This window comes from Neopsephotus bourkii, unplaced genomic scaffold, assembly GCF_033783945.1.
Source record: "Neopsephotus bourkii isolate Nb327-2 ecotype Australia unplaced genomic scaffold, CSIRO-AGI_Nbou_v1 NB_940, whole genome shotgun sequence".
In the NCBI taxonomy this organism is placed as follows: domain Eukaryota; kingdom Metazoa; phylum Chordata; class Aves; order Psittaciformes; family Psittacidae; genus Neopsephotus; species Neopsephotus bourkii.
Genome location: NW_026901434.1, coordinates 213,056 through 236,759, shown reverse-complemented (window position 1 = coordinate 236,759; position 23,704 = coordinate 213,056). Strand labels below are relative to the sequence as shown.

The 23,704-nt window shown below is 58.8% G+C and overlaps 2 protein-coding genes across 2 annotated transcripts; both read right to left on the bottom strand.

Moving 5' to 3' along the window:
* Positions 1-506: 506 nt before the first annotated feature.
* On the bottom strand, positions 507-21,073 carry CLCN7 (chloride voltage-gated channel 7). The gene is made up of 25 exons (XM_061358175.1): positions 20,847-21,073; positions 13,442-13,513; positions 12,200-12,271; positions 11,908-11,973; positions 11,203-11,335; positions 10,757-10,866; positions 10,042-10,122; positions 9,610-9,672; positions 8,980-9,063; positions 8,717-8,810; positions 8,235-8,299; positions 7,664-7,780; positions 7,319-7,373; positions 6,718-6,778; positions 5,822-5,960; positions 5,457-5,550; positions 4,009-4,178; positions 3,633-3,684; positions 3,225-3,352; positions 3,000-3,085; positions 2,585-2,717; positions 2,434-2,493; positions 1,926-2,102; positions 1,744-1,824; positions 507-1,652 (listed from the first exon to the last, which is right to left on the bottom strand). Exons 1-25 carry the CDS (start codon positions 20,982-20,984, stop codon positions 1,566-1,568), a joined length of 2,418 nt encoding a protein of 805 aa, XP_061214159.1. The 5' UTR covers positions 20,985-21,073; the 3' UTR covers positions 507-1,565.
* Positions 21,074-21,454: 381 nt separating this feature from the next.
* PTX4 (pentraxin 4) lies at positions 21,455-23,704 on the bottom strand. Its single transcript, XM_061358307.1, has 2 exons — positions 23,337-23,704; positions 21,455-23,209 (listed from the first exon to the last, which is right to left on the bottom strand). Exons 1-2 carry the CDS (start codon positions 23,580-23,582, stop codon positions 21,956-21,958), a joined length of 1,500 nt encoding a protein of 499 aa, XP_061214291.1. The 5' UTR covers positions 23,583-23,704; the 3' UTR covers positions 21,455-21,955.

The following is a 23,704-nucleotide window of genomic DNA, read 5'->3' as shown; positions in this document are numbered from 1 at the left end:
CGGGGCAAAGGGCAATGCGGGGCTTCACAAAGCACCCAGCTGGGACCCATCACTGCCATAGGGACCAACTGCACCCTAGGGCTCCCCTGCCCCATGGCCGTGCTGGGGAACCAGACCCACATGGAGAGCAGGGCCATTTCCCGGTGCTGGGAGGGCAGCCTGCCCTTCCTCACAGCCCCCACCGCCAGACCTGGCTGTTACCAGGGCCCAGCCGAGGCATTCCCTGCTTTGTGGCAGCTCTTTGTTGGCCATGAAAGGAGAAGCCCCCGGGAAGGGGCAGCCACCCCCTGCCGTGAGCACTCAGCCCTGCCAAGGGCTGATGAAGATGGGGGACACTGGCATCACCCCCTGCAGCCCCCCAGCATGCAGCCCCCTGACTTGTGCCCTCCCAGCACCAGCAGTGGGGATGGGGCTTGGCTCAACCCCAGGGGTCCACCAACAGCCATGGTGCTAAGGCCAGAAAGTGGCATTGGAGGAATGGAAGCAAGAGCCAGGCAGCAGCACAGTAAAAGTACAAACAGGCTTTATTTCAGCACAGTATCCCACAGTCGAAAGCCCCTCCAGGCACCAAGTTGCCTTTGCCCGAGTGAGGAGGATGCAGGGTGCAATGCCAAGGTGAGGAGTACAATGGTGGGAGATAGGGGAGCTGAGGTGCCAGGGCTGGAGCCCTCCTCGGCACCCAAGGGAGTGCTTCCAGCCCCTGGCCAGATCCAGGGCTGGTGGTGGGCTTTGGGGTGCCTAGTCTGTCCCAGGCTACTGGAAAGGACTGGAAACACATGCAGGGGTGCTTCTGGACCCCAGCATGGGCAGAGGCGAGAGGCAGCAGCAGTAGTGGGAGGAGGGCAGGAGTGGCAGAGTGGCACAGGGTGCCCCAGAGCAGGCAGCTCTCCCCTACCCATCCCTACCCATATCCCAGGAGTATCTCCCCAGCGTGTGTGCTGGAGTCAGAGTTTGGCCAAGGGATTCAAAAAACAGCAAAAGGGAGCAGCTCTGAACAACAGGAGCCCCTTTTATTGCACAGTTGAGCAGGGCAGAGACACAAGCACCTGTCCCATGGCTCAGCTCAAACCCGCCAGCAGCAGCATGGGGCATCAGGACACAGCCCTGGAAGCAGGAGGGATCCCACCACGGCCCCCTGCTCCCCACACAGACCCTGTGGCAGGGGCCAGGGCAGGGCTAGGTCCCAGACAGCCTGGGCTGGGTAGGCGAGGCAATGGAGGCCATGTGCTGTGGCAGAGGGTGATGCCCAGCTCAGGACATTTCCACTCCCCTGGCATGCTCCAGCCTTCACCCAACCCTCAGGGAAAGCCTATGCCAGCAGCTAATGGAGCCAAGGGTGCGTTTCAACCCCTCAGGGAAGCAGAGGAAAGGGTGAGAAGAGGAGGCAGTAGACGTGGGAAGGCAGCAATAGGCAGGAGAGCCGGGGCACCGCAGCCGTGCCGGTGCTCCAGGCACCACAATGCCTGCACAGGCCGGCCCAGGCCTCTCCCTGCCTCCCGCAAAAGGGGGCCCCAGCTCCAAGGGGCCGGGGTGAGTCTCCCTCCGCTGGGCAGAGCCACCCCACATCACGTCTGTGCCAGCGAGAGCTCCTCCAAGCCTTCCTTGCCCAGCCGGTACCTGGCGAGGTCCTTGCGGGTGACCATGCCCACCACCTGCAGGGACAGGGATATGGTACAGCCCCACGCTGTCAGGCAGAGCTCGGGGACGAGCCCCAGCTGCCCATAGCCAGCGAGCAGGACTCACCTCATTGCGATTGTTCACGACCACTAAGTGCCGTAGGCCCAGGGCTCGGAAGAGCTTGAACACCCGTGGCAGAGACGCCTCCTGCATGTCAGAGGGGACACATGGGCTGTGGCATCCCCAGCCAGCAGCCATCACCCACCCATGCCCCCAGGATGGACCCCCCAGGGGTCCCTGTCCATTACCTGGGGCACAGTGTAGGGTGAGGGGTTCATGAACTCGCTGAGGTCGATCATGCACTCGCGCTCATCTTGGGACACGTGGATGGACTGGATGGGGGGAAAGCGCGGGTAGGCATCCCGGAAATCCTTCAGCTTCAGCCGCCGCTGCACCAGGCTGAGGTTGGCCCTTTCCACAAAAACCTGGGGAGGAAAGAGACTGTTTGGGACCATCCTGCAGCACCAACAGGCACCAGGCAATGTACAGGGGAGGGAGGGAAGAGGGCAGGAACATGGGGCAGATGGACCATCTGCAGAAGAACTGTTTCCCATTCACTCAAGGGCTTGTGAGCCCAGTGGGGTGCAGGAAGACGCTGGGGTAACCCCAGCACAGCATGGAAGCCCCCACCCTCTCCTCAGGTAAGCTGAGGCTGGTGACAGGGACCATCCGCCAGCTCTGGTTTAGCAAGACAGGCAGAACAGGGGCACCAGGGCTCAGACACAGCTCCAATGGCCGCCACACAGCATCACCCACCTTGTGCTTCAGCAGAACGATGAGCTGGGAACGTAGGATCAGACCCCGCAGTCCTGCCACCTGTGACAGAGCACAGCACATGAGACAGGGGATGGGGCAAAGGCAAAGGTCCCATTCCATGGCTAGCTCTCACCAGCGGCTCCTGCCTCACCTGCGTGGTGCCAGAGTTGCTCTCCACCACCGGGAAGCCATTGTGGTTGGAGGAGGTGTCGCTGAGGATGTCCACAACCGTGCCCACCCGCTCGATCCTCCGCAGGCAGGTGACAGGAGCGCTCATGACCTCCCTGCAGGGATGGCTCAGTGTGAAACATGCAGCACGTCCCAAATATCCCCCCGCTCCCACACACAGGCCTCTGCAGCCCTGATGCCTCCCCTGTCCCCAGAGCCTGCCAGGGACACTGGGAGGGAATGCACCGCCGGCCACACTCCCTACTAGGGAAGGAGCGGGGCTGGTGGCACCACACAGCAGTGACCAAAGTGCGTCACCACCTCTACTGCCAGCTTGGGCCAACAGTGTGGTCCAAAAGCCACTGCCCCAGGACTGGCAGCATCCCCCAGGCACCTACCTTGCTGTGAGGGAGTGGGACGTCACCGGGGCCTCCCAGTGCAGGAAGGGCACGCTCTGCAGCTGGATGTGCATGTCATAGAGCCCCTGCAATGAGAGCCCAGCCATTAGGAAAAGCCTGCTGAGATGCCAAGGAGTATGGCAGCTGTCCTCGGAGAGAGGACACCACTTGTCCTTGGCCCCCAGCACCACCAAACCTGACCCTGGCGAGCACACCAGGTCTCACCTCCACGAAGTAGTCTCCCACAATCTTTGCTGTCATCAGCACCAGCATGATGGGGAAGCCATAGGTGACATTGCCTGTTGCCTCCATCATGATGACTGTGAGACTCAGCGTCATTCGCACTATCCCACCTGCAGGAGACACCCAAGGGGTTTGGGAGTTCAGGAAAGCAGAGAAACATGGGGTGATGGTACAGCAGAACACCAAAGGTGCCCAAGTCTCTGCATGGCGATCCAGGATTGCCAACACAGACAGGGGTGCTCTGGACAAGCCCAGACCTCACTTGCGCCCCAGTGCTGCCTGTGCTTGGCAGGGTAGCTGGGAAGCTGACAGCAAGGCTGGGCTTCAGCTGGGGAAGGAGGGACCACCTCTTCCCATGCCACCTTCACCCCAACTGGAGCAGGCACTCACCCAGCTGTGCAGCAGCTCCCATCAGGGCGTATTTCCCAGGGTCAGCCCAGATCTGAGCACGGGAGGGAGAAGAGGCTGAGTCAGTTGCTGGCTCCAGGGCACTCAGAGATAGTGAGCAGTGCCCTGGCCCCCACCCTCCCTCCAAGAAGTGGGGAGGAATGCCTGAGGCTGCCTGCATGACCGAGCAGCTGGCAGGGCCCCACTGGGACATGGGAAAGCCCAGACTCAGCTCAGGAAGGCATCCCATTCCAGACTGCTGTGCCAAGCTCTCAGCCAGCTCCATGCTGCCTGAGCATGCCTCTTGCCCAGAGGCAAGGGAGGAAGGCTGGGTGCCATGGCTTCCACTGCCCAGCATCCCTTCGCACCAGCCACTCACCGAGCCTTTGGTCAGGTAGGACAGGGAGATGCCAAAGAGCCTTCCCCAGGCAGCTCCGATCAGCAGGGAGGGGATAAAGACCCCCGCGGACACCGTGAGGCCATAGGTCCAGCAGGCCAGGAAGAAATACATCAGTGTGAACATGCCCAGTGTCATGGGGTTGTAGGAACCTGAGGTGGAGAGAGAATGGAGTTAGTGCTGGTCATGCAGCACGATGGACTACAGCCACAGAACAGACAGCAGCAGCCCCACAACATACTCCCAGCAGCACGAGCCTTTCAAACTGGCTCTTTAAGTTATTTCTGTTCCCTCAAAGGCCCTGCCAACCAGCCAGTGCCGTCCCAAGCCATCCCATCCCACTGAATCCAGCACATGCCTTCCCTTCATCTTGTGACCCGGGATGACCCATTCCCTCCCAGCCCCGTGGTTCCCAGCCTCCCACAAGGCACGGTGATGAACTCCAAAGCCCCCAGGGAAAGCCAGTGCTGGAGGACAGAGGTGCTGGGGAGCTGGCAGGGGTCCTGCTGCCAGCCCTGGGATGAACTCAGCAGGGTTGGTCTTGCAAAACCCGTCGCGTCCCACAGCTCCCATGGCTGCTTCCACCAGCCCCAAGCTGCCCCTCGGCACAGGCTGTGCCATCACAGGGAGACCTCAGGACTCAGCCAGCGGCTGTTTTAGGATTGCTGAGCAGCTCAGTCTGGTTTAAACGAGTACTCTGCAACCTCTCCTTCACAGGGAGGTCAAGAAACCAAAGCCCTGAGCCAGGGAGGGCCCAGCACTGCAGGAAGCAGCCCCAAGACACAGGACGGTCATCACATAGCTTCAGATGGCCAAGCCGCACTCTCTGGGCTGAGGATTTAGAAAGGTGGAGCTGTCTGCTCCCTGTCCACGTGCAGCTGGGCATGAAACTCGGATCAGCAGGCAGAGGGCACGCTGTCACAACACTAGGTCCAAGGGAAACAGGAGCTGGAACCTGGGAGCCGAACTGCATTTCTCAAGCAAGGCAAAACCTCAAGATCCACCTCTGCAGCCTGCCCAGAAGGTAAAGTCATTCTGGGGCAAGAGGCCTTGCTAATGGAGAAAACAGCCAGGGACGTTTCTGGGACAGAGCTCAGACAGCACTGAGGGTCAGACATGCTCCCACGCAACTCAAAAGCAACAGCTTGGAAACATGCAACAAAACCAGGTCCTCATCCACAGGCTCCAAAGACCATGGCCCTTTGGCTGAGCTCACAGGTGCCGCCAGTTCAGCATCCATCCCTCCTCCTTCCACCACTGCAGGAAAGCAATGGGCACAGTGCTTTGCTGGATCCCATCCTGCCCTCATGGGGCTGTGCTGATTAACCCCTGCCTTGTCTCACAAGCACCCAGGAAGCAGGTCAGCCACCTCAAACAAGCCCACCCCGATTCTGCTCGCATTCAAGGACCTGCTCACCAGACGCACAGACCTGGTGCATCATGGAAGAGGTTCACAACACTCTTCTCAGGTGTGTTGAAGAAGGCAGTGGCCATAGAGTTGTACTCTCCATCAGCACAGAAAAGCTGAAGGGGGAAGCAGACAGAGTTAGAAGTGGCAGATCCAGGCTGCCGAGGCTGCAGGCTCAGGGGGACGTGTGCTAGCGAGGAGGCAGTGCTGTGCAGAAGCACAGCAAGACCACACTTTGCTCTGCAGCTCTGCCTGCCACTGAGAGCACTCACTGTGAGGTCCAGTGCCACAGACCTCAGCAGGGTCTTGTCTCCCTGCTCAGCCCCAGCTTCAGACCAGGCTCAGGGTGCCCCCCACACTGCGGAGCCATTCTCCAGCATCTCCTACCTGCAGTGGGTATGCCACTGTGCTCCCCTGGATGGGCTGGCAGTCTCTCGAGCAGTAAATCATGACAAACCCCACAGTTGCTGTCACTGCTGCCACCAGCATGGCCTCAACCACCTGGAGGCAGGGCCGGTGGATGTACCTGCAAAGGGAGCAGAGGAGTAAGGCTGGCACTCAGGGGTGCCAACAGGATCACCCACAGCCTGGCTTGGCACCCTACATCAGGCATATGGAGAGGCTGCTCCCTTCCCAGACCCTGCCAGGCTGCCCTGTGCTCTGTCCTCTGGTGAAGCAGTCATGGGGACTGAGCTGGGAGGCCAGCAGCTCTGCCCAGCCAGCCATAACAGACCTGCCTGTCTTCCCTGCCCAGAGCTGGGCACACATCCTATGGGAAGCTTGGTGTTGTTTGGCCATGGGGACAGTGCAGAGCCAAGCCCAGAAAGCTGCAGCCTAGAAAGGCCAAGAAGAGCAAAGCACTGGAAGCTGCTGCAGGCCCCTCACCAATCCACAGGTCATCCCTCCCTGAGGCCATGAGGCCAGTCCTCATGTTTGAAAAGCTGGTGACAAGTATTGGCTGCACCAGACTGGGCTTGAATGGCTTTAGCAGCTCTCTCGCTACTCTCAGAAGTGTGTATGCTCAGTGTTTGCACCTCTTTGGGTCCTCAAGTCACTGAAGCTCCATACCTAGACAAGGTCAGAGCAACAGTGGGAAGCTGTGGGTCACAGCCTTGACAGCAGGTAGCAAGAGGCACATGCCATCTTTGCCCCCCAGCTTCCAGGGCTGCTATTGGCTAAGTGTGAGATAACGGCCTTGCTCTGGCTGGAAATGCCATTTTGAGGGCTCACAGAAGGTGCCAGCCAACACACATCAATCACCTCAGTTACCTGGGAGCTCTTACCTGATCCGGAACATCGTTAACCAGTAATTGAGGGCATTGAACAGGGCCCCAAGGATCCCACCTGCAAATGAAGAAGCAAAAGCTCAGTACACGAGTCCCAGGCTCTCCTATGGCTGCCCAGGACACAAGGAACCTGCAAACCTCAGGGGGACACCAACAACCCCTCCAGTGTGATGGCAGCACTGGGACACGTGGACACTGTCCCTGCAGACAGGCAGGACCTGACACCCAGAGGAGCCCCACAGCAGCAGCAGGGTGGCTGGGGCCGGTGTCACAGCACTGGCACTAGGCAGGCAAGGGACAGGCCAACTCCACAGGGGTAAGGGCAGTTGGAAAGCCAAGGGCTGCCCACGACTGCAATGCACTAACCTCAGTGACTCTGCAGTATATGGATTAAAGGGCCTGCCTTTGCTCCAAGAGTAAAGCTTGGGCCAGGATCCAGCTCTTACCCCCATGTAAGCCCCACAGGCAGCCTATGCTCCAAAGTTTAATGCATTTCCCATTCTCCCTGGGAAACTCTATCCCAAAGCTTTTTAGACTCAGACAAAGAACAGAGGAAATTATTCAGACTAATCAAATTGAAAGAGCAGCACTCTCTTACCAACCACTCCCATAAAGATGAAGATAGGAATTTCCTGGATTGTGTATCCCATTTTCTGCAAGCAAGAAATGGATTTCAGGTCTTCTGACCCGTCTGCAGCTGGTCACTGCTGGGACACAACAGGCCTGCAGCTCCCAGAGCTGCCCCAAAGCCTCCCCTGGGCACTCCACACCACCCACAGACCCAGCCATGGCTGCAGGAAAGGGTTGGGGGAGCTGGGCTCTGGCCCTAATGAGGGCAGAGCCTGCCTCAGCCTCTGGGTGATGCTTTAAGACAGCCCCAGGCTGCTGTGGGCTGCTTCTAACCCCCACAGCAGAGCCCTACATGGGAACATCTGTGCCGTACCTCATTATCAAACCTGCCAAAGTTGATGAGCCCAGGGCTGGAGAGATCCCAGGCATTGCCGTGGTAAACACTCAGGACAGAGTTCAGAGTGAACGTGGAGATCATGGAGGCAAAGAACTGGAAGGAGATGCAGCCCACAGTCACTGCCAGACACCCCCAGCCCCACTCCCTCACCATGTGCCCACCCCCCCTTTCCCCAAACTGCCCCTCCAAGGCCCTTAGGAAGAACTTGGTACCACAGTGGGGGCCAAGAGGCCACGCTCCCTGTGGCAGCACTTTGGGCAGCTTACACCAACCAGGGGCTTACTCCCGTTACCTCTCCATTGCCCTGGGGCACAGCCCAAGGAGGTCCCTTGGGAAGGGATTGGCAGCAAGATGGAACTAAGCCAGGACCAAATTCAAGCTGAGGACCAGGGCACAGAAGGGGAATGGGATGCTGTTCCTGGGATGTGTTACACATGGCTGCCTGGTGGGATAGGGGTGGTAGGAGGCTGGGACTGCAGGGAGTGGGGAAAAGGCAATGCCTCACACTGCAGCCCTCAATTTACTGCTTCTGCTTTTCAGCACTTACAATTCTCCACGTCAAGAACTGGTTCCAGAAGGAAGCCCCTTCTTCCAAGCTGAAGAGGACACCGCCTGCAGAGGCAAGACACAAACACCTTCACAAGCAGCACATGCCTCAGACCCCTAACCCACAGCACCAGCTGAGGCACCTAAATTCATCCCAGCCCATGTGCCCCATACAGTCCCAGAGCTCACAGGCTCCAGTGAAGGGACCAGAAGCCCACCAAGCCATCAGTGATGGGGCAGTACCCTCCACTGCCCTCCTCCATCCCAGGGAAGCAACATCTGGGATCCGAGACAGATGACCCCACACCTCCTCTTAAGAGCTGTGGCAGGGCCGGACAGTTTGCTGTGGAGCTGGGCATGTTGTGGGAGGGCTCCTGCAGTGCCATAGGCAGATCCCAGCAGCTGTCTCTGTACAAGTGGGAGCCACCTCCTGATGAGATGCACATGCAGGCAGTGTCGGTGTCAGAGAGCCAACACACGTACCCACGGGGGCACCAAACGCAGCCGAGACACCAGCAGCAGCTCCAGCTGAGACAAAGTCCCTCTTCTCTGTGTCTCTGCGGAAGTATTCAAAGATCTAAAACACCAAAGCAAAGCCAGGTTTAGGGCTGGCCACGGGAATTACTTTAGTGGAGACACAGTGTAGGCCATATATGATCCAAGCCACCAGCATGAGCCCAAGGAACAGCCTAGTTTGGGCACAGGAGGGGCACCTGCAGCACAGCCCCTTGGCCCTCAACACCAACCTTGAAGTCTCGCTTTAAAGATGTGGATCTCCCCTGGGAGATCCCGGCAGCAATCACTGCTCCAGAGTGAATCATGGGTCCTTCCTGTGGGCAGTAAAGCAGAGTCAGATTGGATAAGGAAGAACCCCAAGGACAGTCAGGGATGAATGAATGCTGCTCACTGGATTGCAACCCTGAAGAAGCTGGCAGGAGGATCTGCCTCCAGGAAATACAGACCTTGCCATTTTGCTCCCTTAAATCCTCATTCTGTGAAGGGGCTCCTGTGGCCACCTCCTGTTCTCACCAGCGCTCCCTCCAGCCCAGGAGGCAAGAACTTCCCTTGCTTGCCTTCAATCCCAGCAAACTAGAAAGGCTCCAGCAGCGCACCCAGGTCTTCCCTATCTAACATTTGCAGGGGCAACTACTGATAGATGTGGACTACTGCTCTTCTGCCCTCAGCCCAGCCACACACAGCCTGGCTTGGTGGCACCACACACACCAGGGTTTCACCTTGGCCAGCAGACCAGGGAACAAACCCAGGAAGTCATTGCAGGGCCCCTAGCATAGGGCTGGCAATGAGCTGCATCCTGTGCGCCAGCACTGGGTGACAACATGGCAGCAGCGTGCCAGAGACCGCTTTGTGCACATCACCTTCCCAACAGCCAGGCCGCCGACCACCGAGAGGATGACTCCACAGACTTTGATCACCAGGGTCTGCAAAACAGAGACGACAGGCTCAGCACAGCACGGCACAGCACACACGACCATGGCAGCCATGGGGGATACAGACCCAGCCAGCCACAGGAGGCAGTGACCCCAGGGAGGTTGTGACTCTCAGCCCCCTCTTGTGGCAATGGGGTTTGGCCAACTTCCTTCTCGGACAAAGCAAAAAGCAACACGAAGCTGCTCTTCCCAAAGCCAGGGGATCCTGGCTCATCCCAAGGCAGGAGGTTTAACCACCCAGCACTGGGGGGAACAGCTATGGAGCTGAGCAGTGCAGCAAGGAAGCCAGGAGCTGCCTCAGCGCAGCAGGACCACCCCCAAGAGCAGAAGGCACACATCCCACCACCTCCTGCTTCCTACCTTGAGGCGGACAACGTGCGGGATCTTCACACCATTGAGATAGCATTTGATCTGGGGAATGCCGCTGCCGGCTGCGACAGGCTGTGGGGAGCATGGAGAGCATAAGTGCCTGCCACATACAGCATGGGGACACACTGGCCACCTTAACCCTGTCTCTTGGCACAGGGCACACCAAGCACAACCTCAGGGAGGCTCAGAGATGAGGCCAAAGACTATCTACAGCCTCTGGAGGTGGGCTTCAGAGGGGCACCCATTGCCCCTAAGGGCAAATGTGACAGGGAGAAGGATCTGGCTGGGTTTTTTGGGGGGACACTAGGGTGTTCCCATCACTGTGCCATGGCCAAGGGCCCAGCGCTGCAGAAGGCTCACACTTGGTGGCCAGAGAGAGCAAGGGCAAAGCCACAAAGCTTACTGCTGACTCCGAGTGGCCTGTAGGAAACCACTGCCTACTCCCAGCCATAGCTGGCCCCAGTCTCTGGAGCACACCCTCTGCCCCAGGCTCCTGGCTCAGCACTGTCAGTCTGACAACCACAGAGAAACCCCACAGCCCAGATAGAGCCAACACTCAGGGCTACCAAGAGCCAATCTGGCAGAAATACATTTGCTATTACATGAATTTGTATGTTTTCTGGAGAAACGATCTTGCTTCCCCATGTAAAGAACTGGGGCAGGAAGCACAAGGATACACCAAACCAGACTGGCCCCAAACTCTTACCTCTATGAAAGCAACGATCACAGAGCCCACCATCACCACACTGGCGTTCAGGGTGGCCCAGAGTAGCAGGGAGAAAGACAGGCCCCCTTTCTCTGTGAACTTATCGATGTCTGTGGAAGCAGCTCAAGGAAAGACCAGTGTTGGTTGGGTACCATCCCTCCCATCATGAGAATGCGAGCAAAAATGCTCCTCGGGCTGTGCCAGCACAGCAGATCCTGTGCACTCAGGGCTGCTGCAAGGAGTCTCCCCTGTTACAGCAGTGCCCAGGCACAGCTCAGCTCTGCAGAGCAGCCAGGCACACGGCAGCACTTTGGGCGGCAGGGTCTGTGCCACCAAACCCAGGCAAGGAAGTGCTGTCCTCTTCCCCAGCACCCTTCTTGCAGGCACCAGGAGCACAGATCCTGCAGCCCCAGCTGGCTGATGGCTATGGCTCCATGGGAGGATACTGCCCTTCACCACCCGGTACTTCAGCCCAGCCAGGTTCTCCACCACAATGTCAATGAAGCAGGCAACGAGGCCGGTGAGGATGCCGATCATGGCACAGATGACCCAGCGCTTGATCTCCACTGTCCGGAAAGCCTGTGGGCACAGAGCCATCAGAGCCCACTGCTGCCCAGCCTGGGCGCTGCCCTGCCAGCAACAGGGGGACCCCAACCCACCCGACCACCTTCCCCAGCACAGCTCCAAGCCTGGCAGCTCTCCTAGGAGCTGGAAAGCCAACGCTGGCTCACCCAGGATTGCAAAGCCTGGCAGTGGGGGCACCCTCTGTGGGATCCCCAACAGCAGCCTGCTTCTCCAGCTTGTCTGCCTCTGTCAGGTCCCTCCTGTTTGGCTTCTTGCTGCAGCAAGACTCCCAAAGCCCCCAGGGCAGATGTTTCATGCTGCTCCAGAAGTCCCTCTGCTCAGGGACCTACCCCATGCCATTGGCTACCCTGTGCATGCAGGCTAGCTCCCATCTGAACCATCCTGTGCTGGGTCTTGGCTCCTGAGGTTTTAAGGCTTGTCACAAGTTGGCCTATTTTTAAACCCACCCTGGCTCAAGCACTGCTCTGAGCACAAGCTCCTCTGGCATGGAGAAGCTCCCCAGGAGCCAGGAAGGGGGAACAGCTTCCTGGGCTATCCCAGCCGCAGGGTCAGTGGGCAAAACTCACTGTGTGGTTTATCCTCCTCTCCTCCTCCAGGAACAGCTGATTTTCACTGTTGTCATAGTCCAAGCTCTACATCAGGAAAGGGAAATGCTGTTACTCTCTAGCACAGGGGAACAGACACTTGTGCTGGGGAGGGCTGCCTTCAGGCCCTCAGCCCTGCCCCTCCACACCCTCATGTCCTTTCCTCCCTCAAACCAGCTGCTTCTCCACTGAAACCCCTCAGCTGGGCAGCCACAGCCCTCATCCATGTACTTCATCCACGTACCTCATCCACTGCATCCCAGAGGGCACTTACCTCATACTTGAGCGACAGGAGCTTCTCGTTGTGGGGGATCTCGTTGGGATGCTGCCGAGGGAGCTCTGTCTCCTGCGGGATATGATGCGTAAGTCCGGACAGCCAGGTCCCAGCCCAGCCCTCCCCTCTGGCACATAACTGCTGGTTTAACACTAGTTTCCATGCTCAGGAGAGGCAGGAGGACTGCAGAGCGCAAGCTGCTGGCAGGCTGGGATCTGGGATGATTTTCCACCAGCTGGTGAATGTATGGGATTTAAGGCAGCTGGAACAGGCTGTGAGGTGTACACCCTCATCCACCCTCAGCAGGGACTCTTCCCCATGAGCAGACGGAGGGATTGCCCAGCCAGGTACCACACTGCCATGCTGATCCAGCACTGCCTCTGAGCAGCTCCACACCCCAGAGGAGGGCAACCCTTCACCTCGGCAGGGAATTCCTTCAGCCGAAAGCAAGGAGCTATTTCAAGCAGCTATTTCAAACCATGGGTTTGGGCAGAAACCAAATTCTGATTCCCAAACACCTTTGACTGTGCAAGCTGTTCCCAGCTCCAAATGAGGGCATTTACTGAGGATGCTGGAGACGCCCCTGGGGCAGTGGCACCCCGCACCCTTCCCTGGCCTTGCATTGCAGCTATGGCCAAAGCAGGCCCAGCCTGTCCTCCGAGGGACTGGATTAAGGCATGTTCCTTCCCATTTAAGCATTCCACAAGAAATATTTAGCAAAAGTCTTCTTATTTGATCTTCCTACAGCTCTGGAGCTGAAGCAGGAGCATCCGGGGAAGAAAAGCTTTTCATGTATGAAGGTGGAAGGGGGGATAAGTTGAAATCTGAGTGTTTATACAAGATGCCCCCTCTATCACTAACCCTGTCCCCAGGGCTGAGACATCTCCCCCCAGCTGCTGTCACACTTTGCTCTGAGCTGGGCAGCAGGAGAAGCAGCTTTAAGGAGCAATCATGTCAACAAGGAAGAAATCCCTTCCCATTAGACCTGCCTGTGCCCCTTGCGCTGCTACCCAAAGAGATGCTGTCCTTGGGCCAGCTTTCCTCAGATAAGGGGAAGCAGCAAGGGTTAAGGCAGAGGGCAGAGCAGCAGGGAGCTGCCAATGCTATGACAGTCACCCAGCCCAGAAGGAAGCACTGGAGCCCTCGTGGAATAAGTGGGATGTGACAAGGGGAATATAAGTGCTGCCAGTGGAAGAAGGGAAGGGGGCTTGGTAACAACGGGCCCCTTTCTATGCCACTCACCAGCTCATGGACATCCTCGTTGAGGTCCACATTGCTCAGCTGCCCAATGCGCAGGAAGGAGGAAGGAGTGAGCTAAGGGGAGAAAGGAAAGAGGGGTCAATTCCTCAGTGTGCTGCCAGCCCTGGCAGGAGGAAGGAGCAGGCACACGGGTGCCCGTGCTCAGCTCCCCTTGCTGAGCTCTGCCTGCCACCAGCAGAGCCCCAGAGGTGCAGCACCTGCAGAGGACTCCTCTTGGAGGGCACACTGAGGAGGTGGGACCCCAGAAGAGTATAAGAGCAGCAGCAGCCTGCCAGGGTTTGGGCGAGCTGCTCCAGCCTGCTGGCTGCCAGAGCCGGCTCACCAGGGAAGTGCCAGACAGCAGCAGCTCGCTTGGGACTGGCAGCCCTGAGAGCTGGCGAGAGTCACCAACAGAGTCTGGGCAACGAGTGGGGTACCCCAGCAAACCTGTGCCGAGCAGCACGCTCCACACCCCCCTGGAGCAGGGCAGGGACAGACCCCCTGAGCAGAAAGCTCCATCTCCAAAGTCACAAGCGCACAAAGATGCGCTGGGGCCACCCTCAGCTCACGCACCCAGACAGCAGTAAGGGATGGCCAAGGGCACATTTGGCTCTGCCATCCGCTCCATGGGAGCAGTTCCCAGCCAGGGAAATGAGCACACCATCTCCCCCTGAGCAGCCAGGACTGAAGCGATGGCTGGGCTGGCTGCCAGCTGATGCACACAGGAGGAAGCAGGGCACACTGCTCCCATGCAGCAGCACCAGTGCCTTCCCAGCACGGTGATGGGAAGAAGCATTTGCATCTCCCCCAGGGAGCAGGTTCCCCTTTCACTGGTGACCACTTGGGCTGGTTACTGGCAGCACAACTGCATCACATAGGAGTTTTCGAACTCTTTGGGGCACTTCTCATCTGGCCAATGCAGGCAAGGGCTTGGGCTGCAAGGAGCCAGGCTCCAGTGGGGCAGTGCTGTGAGGGACTCAGCAGAAGCAGCAGGCTGCCATCACCCCTCTGCTGTTGTGAAACACCAGGGTGCACAAGGGTGCAAGCAGCACCATCACTGAGCACAGCCCAAACACCATTTCTCAACAATCACATCTTCCCCTCTGGACTCACCCCTCCCAGCTGCCTGGCTTAAGGACTGGAGAATAAAAGCAGGATGGTGAGCAGCAGCAGGCTCTTGCCATGTCGGTCCCTCTGTACCAGCAAGCTCACAGATCCCAGATAGAGCCCCTGCTGCTTTAATCCCCCACCAATCCCATCTGGAGCATGAAGGCCAGAGCAGCCAGGATCCATGCACGTCACTGCAGATGAAGAATATCCCTTTGTGTTTGCAGCCTGACCTATTTTTCCATTTCTCTGTCTGCTCCACATTCCCATTCACCCCCTGACCTGCAGGCGGGTTTTACCTCAGCTCCTCAGACCCTCTTCGGTGCTGTTTTGTCCCCAGCAGCCTGAGCCCATAGGAGGGGCTGAGCACAAAGTGCTCCACACGACCACTTTTGAACACTGGTTTGGGAAGACCAGCCTGGACTTTGTTTCTGGTCTGCAATGGCTCCACAACCACCATGGAAAGGATCCAGGTGGACCTTTACTCCAGCAAACAGAGCAGACTACTGTGAGCTGGGCACCCTGAAGGCTGCCACCTCCTTGGGAGATGTGGATGGGAACTTAGAGAGTCAGGAGCTGCCTGTTTCAGTGCGTGCTGGTGCCCAGCTGCTCTGGTGGCAGCAGAGGTCCCAACTGGGATCCCACTGCCCTAGGGAGGTGGGAAGGACATGGTCCTCACCCTGAAACCCTGGCTGGGACAAAACTGAGACCTGCCAAGGGAACCCACCTGCACCCAGCTTCAGGAAGAACAAAGATTTAAGGCTCCCTTAAGTGACACATGTACAGGGCAAGATAAAGGTAACAAGATGGAAGGGGTCACTCATGCTCACGCCTGGGCTCAGACCTCAGCACCAAGCCCTCAGACAGCACCAGTCCTTCAGGGAAATTCTTCTGCTAGCCAGAGGGTCCACAAAAAGACCAGACGTGGATGAACTGGTGACACCCCCATATCCCCACCCCTTCCCTATGGAGCAAGAGGCCAGGAGGGCACTGCAGCTCCACTTCCAACAGATTAGGCAGCAGTAGGACCCAAGCACAGATGAAGGGAAAGGAGCAAAGGAACTTCAGTTGAACCTGAGCTTCCAAAAACACAAGCATCGTGTTTTTAATATGCCCCCTCAAGTCCTGGCATCCCTCTGTCACTGTGAGCAGAGCTGGCTCCTGTCTTGCCCAGCACGGGGCAATCACATGCTGGGAGGGCAGGAAAAAGCTACTTGCATCAGCTCCTGACTTTCAGAAGATGAACAGGAGGGATTCAAGCAGCCAGGAGCCAAGACAGAGGTTATTTGTGCACGGCTCATCAGCTCACAGGGCACATGGACAGCACTACCCTCCTTCAGATGTTTTCCAAACTCAGGCCAAGACAGCCGCTGGCCTTGGGCACTCATGATGTTGGTGTGACCGTAGTGCAATTATCTCCACATAACAACACACACTGCTGCCAAAAGGCAGAGGGCACAGAGGAGTTAACAGCTCTCCCGTCCCAGGAGAGGCTCTGGGGCCAGCGAGCCTGCCTCCAGCAGCAGCACACAAAACAGCAGCAGCACCCAGCCATCAGCACTCATCCCGTTTGGGTGGTAAAGCTAATTCTTTACCTATTTCAAGCTCAGCAAAGGGATGTCTGGAGCCCTGATCTGGACCCAAACTGCTTAACATCTTTGTCAGCAGGGCAATTGGAATGCTGGTGGCAAGGCTGCTCCTCAGAGGGAGCTCACCAGGCTGCAGTGAAGCCCCTGAAGTTCAACAGGGGTGAATACAAAGCCCTGCACTGGGATGGATGTACCCCATTGGTTAGCAAGCAGATCTGCTGAAGAAGTCCTGCAGCAAACTGGTGGAGCAGTTGAATAGGAGCCAGTGGCACAAACCTGCAGAGGAGGTGGTCAACTGCCTCCCGGGTGGTGAAAGACCACAGGCAGGAGGTGTGGGGAAGGGATCCCAATGCCTCCACTTGGCACCTGCGATACCACACCTGGGACTTGGCAGCCAGTTTGGGATCCCTGGGACAAGAAAGGCACAGGAGTGAGTCCAGAAAGACAGTCAGGGGCTGGAGCACCCAGTAAGATGGATGAAGAGAAACTGGTGATTCTCAGGGAGATTATCTTGCCATTTCTGGATGCCTAACAAGAGGTTACGAAGACAGAGACAGACCTTCTTCCAAGCTTTGTATTGATGGGGCACAAAGCAGCAGAGGACAAGCTGCAGGAAGGGAACTTCTGACAGACATTGGAGACAAAAGATGGTGACACACTGAATCTGGGGCCAGAGAGGGTACAGAGTCTGTCCTTGGAGACACACATCTCCACCACACGTGGTCCTGGGTGACCTGATCTAAGGGATCAGCTCTTAGCAGGACCGGGGCTGGAGACCTCCGGAGGCTTCTTCCCCCTTCATTACGCTGCCATCCAGTCCAGCGCCACTCTGAGGTCGGCAAAAGCAAATTCAGGATCAATCTCAACAGGAAAAACAATCTGGGAGGTCTCAACCACCCATGCCCCAGAAGGATTATCTCCAAGGTCAGGCAACAGCAGCAGTGAATACAGACAGCAGCAGCAGCCCAGAGCTTTGCAGGTCAGGATGGGAGACAGCAGCATTGCTGCCAGCATCCCCATTTGGCAGAGGTGATAAGAAGCCACGCTGCCATACATGATGCCACAGCAGCATTTTGCCTCCAAGCAGAGCAGTCAAAGAGCAATCCCTGTTTTTGACGAGTAGAATGACTTCAGTCAAGGCTCAAGTGCTGCAGTAATAACCCAGGCTGTGCACACAGTGACCCAGCAGTGCCTCTCAAACACTGTTCTGAAGAACCATAAATAGGGAGCGCCTGACCCTGCTCCACAGACCATTTCCACAGGGATAAACCAGGACAACCCCCACTCCCAGTGACCACCGCTGGTGTGAAGATACCCCTCCCCCATACACTGCCCCTTATCACTGTCCTGCTCACTAACGAACTGGAAGCATGTGGCTTTCTGTGACCAGTGAGATAAAGCACGGCACAGACCGCACCAGGAGCCCACAGTGCCATTGCAGAAGCAGTGAGAGGGAAGGAAGAGGATTTCCAGCCCCAGAGCCCTCTCGGCCTGCTCTGAGCCCCTGGTACCTGCCTGGGTGGGAGGAATGGCTCCAGGCTGCAAGGCTGTGTCACTGGGTGGCTCACTGACGGCTATGGCAGTGCATGGGGGATGAGCTGCTGGGGTTTTGGAATCCCCCTCCTCTGACACAACCACAGCTGTGATGGGCTCCAAACCAACATAGTCATCATCCCCAAATGCACCACACCAGGAGAGAACAAGGCTCCTCACCTCAAGGCCCATAAGGGGGGAGAAAGCATCCATGCTCTCCCTGTGCTGTCACCACTTGGTTATGACTTTGTCTCCAGCTTCCTGCTGTCACTCCTGGGCACAGTCGCTCCTTGCCTCTCACCTGCACCAGGCTGGGAGATGCTGTTATTATCCTGACCCCTCTGCCTTTCTCCAGGCACCTTGATCCATGCGCAGCAAAGCAGTGCAAGGTTAAAGCACTGCTGCAGTCCCGGATGATACACCCAGCCAAAGGAATGGACTTGCTAAATCCCCTCTTCTTGGGAAAGCTCCAAGGACAATGGCTTTCCAGGGACTCCAGCTCCTGGCAGCGGGCAGGCAGGGACAGGCAGCCTCTTTGCCGGTACCCAGGGAACATGCAACCTGCAGTCCATCCCGCAGTAGCCAGCGCTCACCCAGACTTCTCTTTTCTCCCTCCTCCCTATCAAGACATTGTGATTGCAGCAAGCACAGCCCTCCGGCACTGCCTCACAGCCACAGGGGCTGCATTCTGCAGCCTGTTCTGTGAAGTTACAAGAAAACAGGACAACGGTTTATGTAGAATAAACACTTGGGGGTTAACAAGGACAGGCTGCTCAGCAGCAGCCTGGTCACATTATGGTGACCCCCCTGTTCCAGACACCCTCTGGAGCAGGGGCATTATACCAATCCCAAAGTCAAGGCATTTTAGCACAAACACGGAGCATATCTTTGATGAGTAGCAAAAGGGAAGCATTCTTTTTAGGAAAATGCCTCATGATGGAAATTGGCTGTTCCCACTATAATTTTCCGGTTTTCAGCCTAAGAACTCACACACTCAGCTCAAGAGCATGGGAAGGGGGCAGCCCACGGCAGGCACAGTGCTCAAATGTACTGGCAACTTCTCACTTCTTGATATACTTGAGGCACTAGAAAGTCCTGGTGAGAGGACAAAGGCTCTGTCAGCTCTGAAGCAGCACCCAGCTGGCCACAAAACCAGAGACGACCTCAGACACAGCCTGCAGCCTCCATTCATGGTCATGGGCACATTTATCCAGCCCTTCCTCACCTCCCACCCACAAGTGCTTGTTCTCAGTCTCTCGCAGCAGTCACCCAGAGACTGTTTCCTTTTGTCACTCTAAGGTCAGTTTCATTTCTATTAACCAAGCACAGCTGTTGCAAAGAGAAAGGGAGGAAGCTCCACTGGGGACATTTTTATTGCATTGCCGCAACCCAAGTTTAAGCCTCCCGTGAGTTGAACAGCTTCAGTCTCCGTTTCTCTGCCAAATCTGTCCTGCCTTCCTGCTTCAATCTAAAATGGCATCAAGGTCAAAGGGATGGTATGAGAGAGAAGCAGCTGCCCTACACCAAAAAGCAATCCCAGCGCTATGGTAACAACCCAACCACCACTGCCAGGTCAGTGCCACTGTTAAGGGCACGTGTGGTCAGGACAGCTGTGGGCTCAGAGCTCCAGCAAGGTATTCACTCTCCTCCTTTGGCACGTAGCACCTTGTCACCAGCTGGGACCTCAGCTATCCGCACAGTGAAGGGACTCAGCGATGATAAATCAGATCACAGCGTTGGGTCTCCACCACCCCTGCTGTAGAGGGGCTCAGGCATCTCTTCTAAGCCACTAGAAAAGCCCTTTCCCAACTGATCCGCAGCCACGAGGTCTGGTTAATCCCTTCAGACTTGCAGAACTCACCATGTGGTCTTCAAAGGCAACCCGTGCTGTACATACACGGGGGCTTGTACTGGCCAGGGAGTTTATCTGCACTTTCACACCAGAGCAGTGCAGCGGCGCAGGCGACTCCTCCAGCTGCCATCACTCTCTCCCACAATGCCACGCAAGGCACTTCCAGCCTAACGAACCCTAATTAGCCTGCTGTTCTGACTTGCCCAGAAGGGCAGGACAGAATCATGCTCAGCAAGCTGTCCCTGCTAACAGCTGCCAAAGGCTGGCACTGCTCCCTGTCTCAGACCTCAAGTCTCCCACCAAACTCTTCATAGGAAGTTCGAGGACATCACCTGCCCCTCTGTCACCTGGAACTGACACAGAAGCACCCCATGGATCTGACACAACATCCCACCCAGGCCATGGCCCTCACTCAGCACAGCTACTCAACCACAGTTTTGCTCTATAACAGGCACCAAGTGCCGTGGCCAGAGCCACAGTGTGCTTCAGTTAACCACACCACATGTGGAGGAGAGACTGCCAGGCAGAGTAACTGCCTCTGGGTACACTGCAGGGAAGTTTCTCTTCAGTTCATTACCCAAAATTAACCTGCAAGAAGAAACTGGCTTCCCTCTGCAACATAGCCCAACCTTGACCTGCTGTTTGCCAATGTAGTTCTGCACATCCTGCACGATGCCCATCACCACACCAGCATTAGATGCTCTTGTGTTTGAGCCCAACCTGTTGGCTTGGGCAGCACCAGTGTGCCAGGCAACATAGTCTCCAAAGGAATGGCATTATTAGTACAGATGAAGGTGGCAGCCCCAGCAGGCAGGCCAGGGACCACCTGCATCCATGGCTGAGGAGTGGGTAGGGGGCAGGTCAGCCCCGCTGCAGCAGGGCCCTGGTAGGGCACCAGTATCACTGGGAACTGGCATCTCATGATGGGAGTCGGCTCCAGCGGGAACTGCCCCGCTGCCGGGCAGTGAGTCAGTTGCACGCTCAGTTTTTCCCGCAGGAATGACCTGAGGCCCCAGTGCTCCAGCCCCGGTTCCCCCCCACATCGGGCTCTGCAAGGTTCCGCTCTCCCCGGCTCGGAGGAGCAGGGAGGAGCCCCGACCTCCCCCGAGGGCTGCTCTGGGCGCAGAGCCCCGGCACCCCGCGGCTCCCCACCTGCAGGTCCAGCCCAGCCCCGAACATAGTTAAATGCTATGGGGGAGGAGGACGCATTCACGACCCCAGTCCTCAGGCCCAGCCCGCCTCCGGCGGCGTCTCAGCGCGGGGAGGCCAGGGATGGAGCAGATCCCTCCCGGTGCCCTGGCACCCCCTTCCCGGTGCCGGTACGCACCTGCCGGCTACCCGCCGCCGCGCCGGGGCCGGTGCCGTTGAGCAGCGGGGTGGTCTCTCCCGCTCGCCCGTCCTCATCGTAGTCGTCCTCATCGCGGTCGCGGCCGGACCAGGACACTTTCTTAGCGACGTTGGCCATGCAGGGCGACAGCAGCACACACCTCCGCCGGGCCTGGCCTCACCGGCCAGTCATGTGACCGCCGGGCCACCGCCCTCACGTGAGCGCTACGGCGGCCGGCGGGCGCTGCCCTGCCCCGCTGCACTATGGGTGTTGTAGTCCCGTCGACCTCGCGCCCTGGCCTCACTCCCGGTCCGTAGCCGCTACTGGCCCGGTCTTGCCGCGCTGGGGCTGCCGCGGGCGGGACAGCGGAGGCCCGGAAGGCTGCAGGGCCGCAATGAGGCTTTGCCCCACGCGGGGCCCACGCACACCCGTATCTGAGCAGCAAGGCCCTGCCACAAGCCCCGGGACGTGTAGAGGGGCTGGGGCCGGAGCTGCCCCCAGTCTCCGGGCAGAGTGTGCTGCAAGGCAGCCACCTGGGAGCGTTCTGTGTGCTTCACCCGAGGCCCCAGCCCGGCCCAAAGCGATGCTCCACACGAGGAGCCCCTCGCACGGGGCCAGGCACACGAACAACCCGCACACACTCCAGCACCTCTGGCTCATCCCAGTCACAGGCTTTTCCGTGCTACAACTTCCCCGTGGGTCTGACTCAGTGACAGGTGCTGGCAGAGGCAGGGGATGAGCAGGGGACACCCCTGTGTGACCCAGCCTGGCGATCCAGCTGCCTGCGCGAAGCAGATCTGTCTGGCCGTAAGTGGCACCAAGCGTTACAGTGAAGAGCAAGACCAGAAATCAGGTTTCTTCCCTGCTCAGAGCACTTTAATAGAAATGATGGGGTGGTACATCCTCTGCGGGCAGGAGCTAATGACTTTCCAGCACCAGGACTGCGTCTCACCACTACCTTTTCCTTGTCCCCACCTCTGGTGGTCCCAGTGCTGAGATGCTCTCTACAGCGTGTCACATCACCTTGGGAGGATGCAGCTCATGCTGGCATCGGCAGCGTGAGCCAGCCGTGATACCGCTGGGAGCCGGCACCGTTCCCGCTGCTGGGCTCATCGCAGGCAGTGCTGGAGGCAGGGGCACGCCACCCTCTGCACGCCATCCCGCAGGGAGGCATCAGCCAGGGTAAGGAGCGGGCCGTGGGGCAGCCCCTGGCCGGTCGCCATGCTGGCCACCTCTCCGGGCAGGAGAGCCCGGCTCCAGAGTGCAACGCCAGCCAGGTGACCCACAAAAGCTGCCGAGGTGCTGAAGTCCCTGCCGGGGTGGTTCTGCTGCCCCCCCAGCATCAGTGAGCCACCGGCAGGAACCTCATACCCCTGCTGGAAGCCGGAGCCAGCAGCCAGCAGCCGTCTGTCCAGATAAAAGCGGTACTGGCCCTGGGCAGAGGACCAGATGAGGCAGAGGTGGTGCCATTCACCATCCAGGAGCGGCGTCACCGGTAGCTCCCGAAGCTGCCCGTCCCCGATGACAAACTGCGTGGAGCCGGGGAGGTCCCTGCCACAGCCACGCACGGCCAGCTCGCTGCCGCCGTCCTCAGTGGTGTAGGAGAGGAGAGCACCGAGGCAGGGGGCTGGGGTGGCCACCCAGGCACAGAGCGACAGCGCCCGCAGCCCCCGGCGTGGCCCCGGCCCCAGGATGGCTGCATGCTCGGCAGAGGTGTTGGGGAAGAGCAGGACAGCACCGGTGCGGCAGGCTGGGGGGGTGGGTGCCGGGGTGCGGAGCCTGTACCTACCCTCTCCTGGCTGCTGGGGGGCTGGAGGCTGCTCCTGGGGGACCATGGTCACAGTGGAGAGCACCAGTGCCACTGCTTGGGCTCCGAGGGCTGCGTTGTGAGCGGGCTCTGCATCCTCCCTGGTTGCTCCATCATGCCCAGCGGCAGCCGGCAGCCAGTGCCGTTCCTGAGGCCGGCGGTGCTGCCACTTCTTCACCTTCCGGCGCCGAGGGCTGGGGGTGCTGGGGGCCACCCGGCCATGTGGCTCCCGCTGGCTGCCCCAGCTCCGGGCAGCATCAAGCGGGCTGTGTGTCTTGGTGCCGGCCTCCACCGGTGCACCCAGCGGCTGGGTGAGCAGGCGGTGCGGTGGGCTCAGGGCACCCACTGTTCCCTCCAGCCGCTTCAGTCTGCGGTGCAGCCGCCGGCCGGCAGCGGCCAGGCGGGCCAGCTCTGCCCCCAGGGCAGCCCGGGCAGTGGTGGCTGCCTCTGCTTGCTCCGCCAGTGCCCTGAAGCGTCCGTCGATGTTGTAGGAAATGTTGTAGTTGCCGGCGATGCTCTGGAGATGGCTCAGTGTCACCTCCTGGAGCCGCTGAAACTGCAAAGGAGTGGGGTGAGGTGGGGTGAACCCACAGCCCCGTGCAGTGCTCGGCCCGGCCTTCCTCAGAGCGCTGCGTGCCCCCCGGACAGGCCGGGTTGTGCCTGCCCCCCATCCCGGCACCCACCTGCTCCTCCAGCCGCCACAGCCGCAGGAGCAGGGGGCCAGGGCGGGCGCCGGGCCCCTGGGTCAGGTCGCCCTGCAGGGCAGCAGTGAGGAGCAGGCAGAGGGGCAGCGCTGTCCCGGCCATGCCGCTGCCGGACGGGTTCTGTCTGCGCGGCAGAGCCAGCTCCAGCCCCCGCGGGGTCCCCCGGGGCAGCCTCCCCCATGATGAGATCCGCAGCCACTGCTGACGCGGGCCAGCAGCCGCCATCAGCGGCCAGGGCTTGGCGGGGGCCGTGGGCCTCTGCCCAGGCGCTCCCCGGGGCTCCGGCTGCCCGGGTCAGGGGCCGTGAGGTGAGGGGAGGTGTGGGGAGACCCTGGGTGCACGGCCCG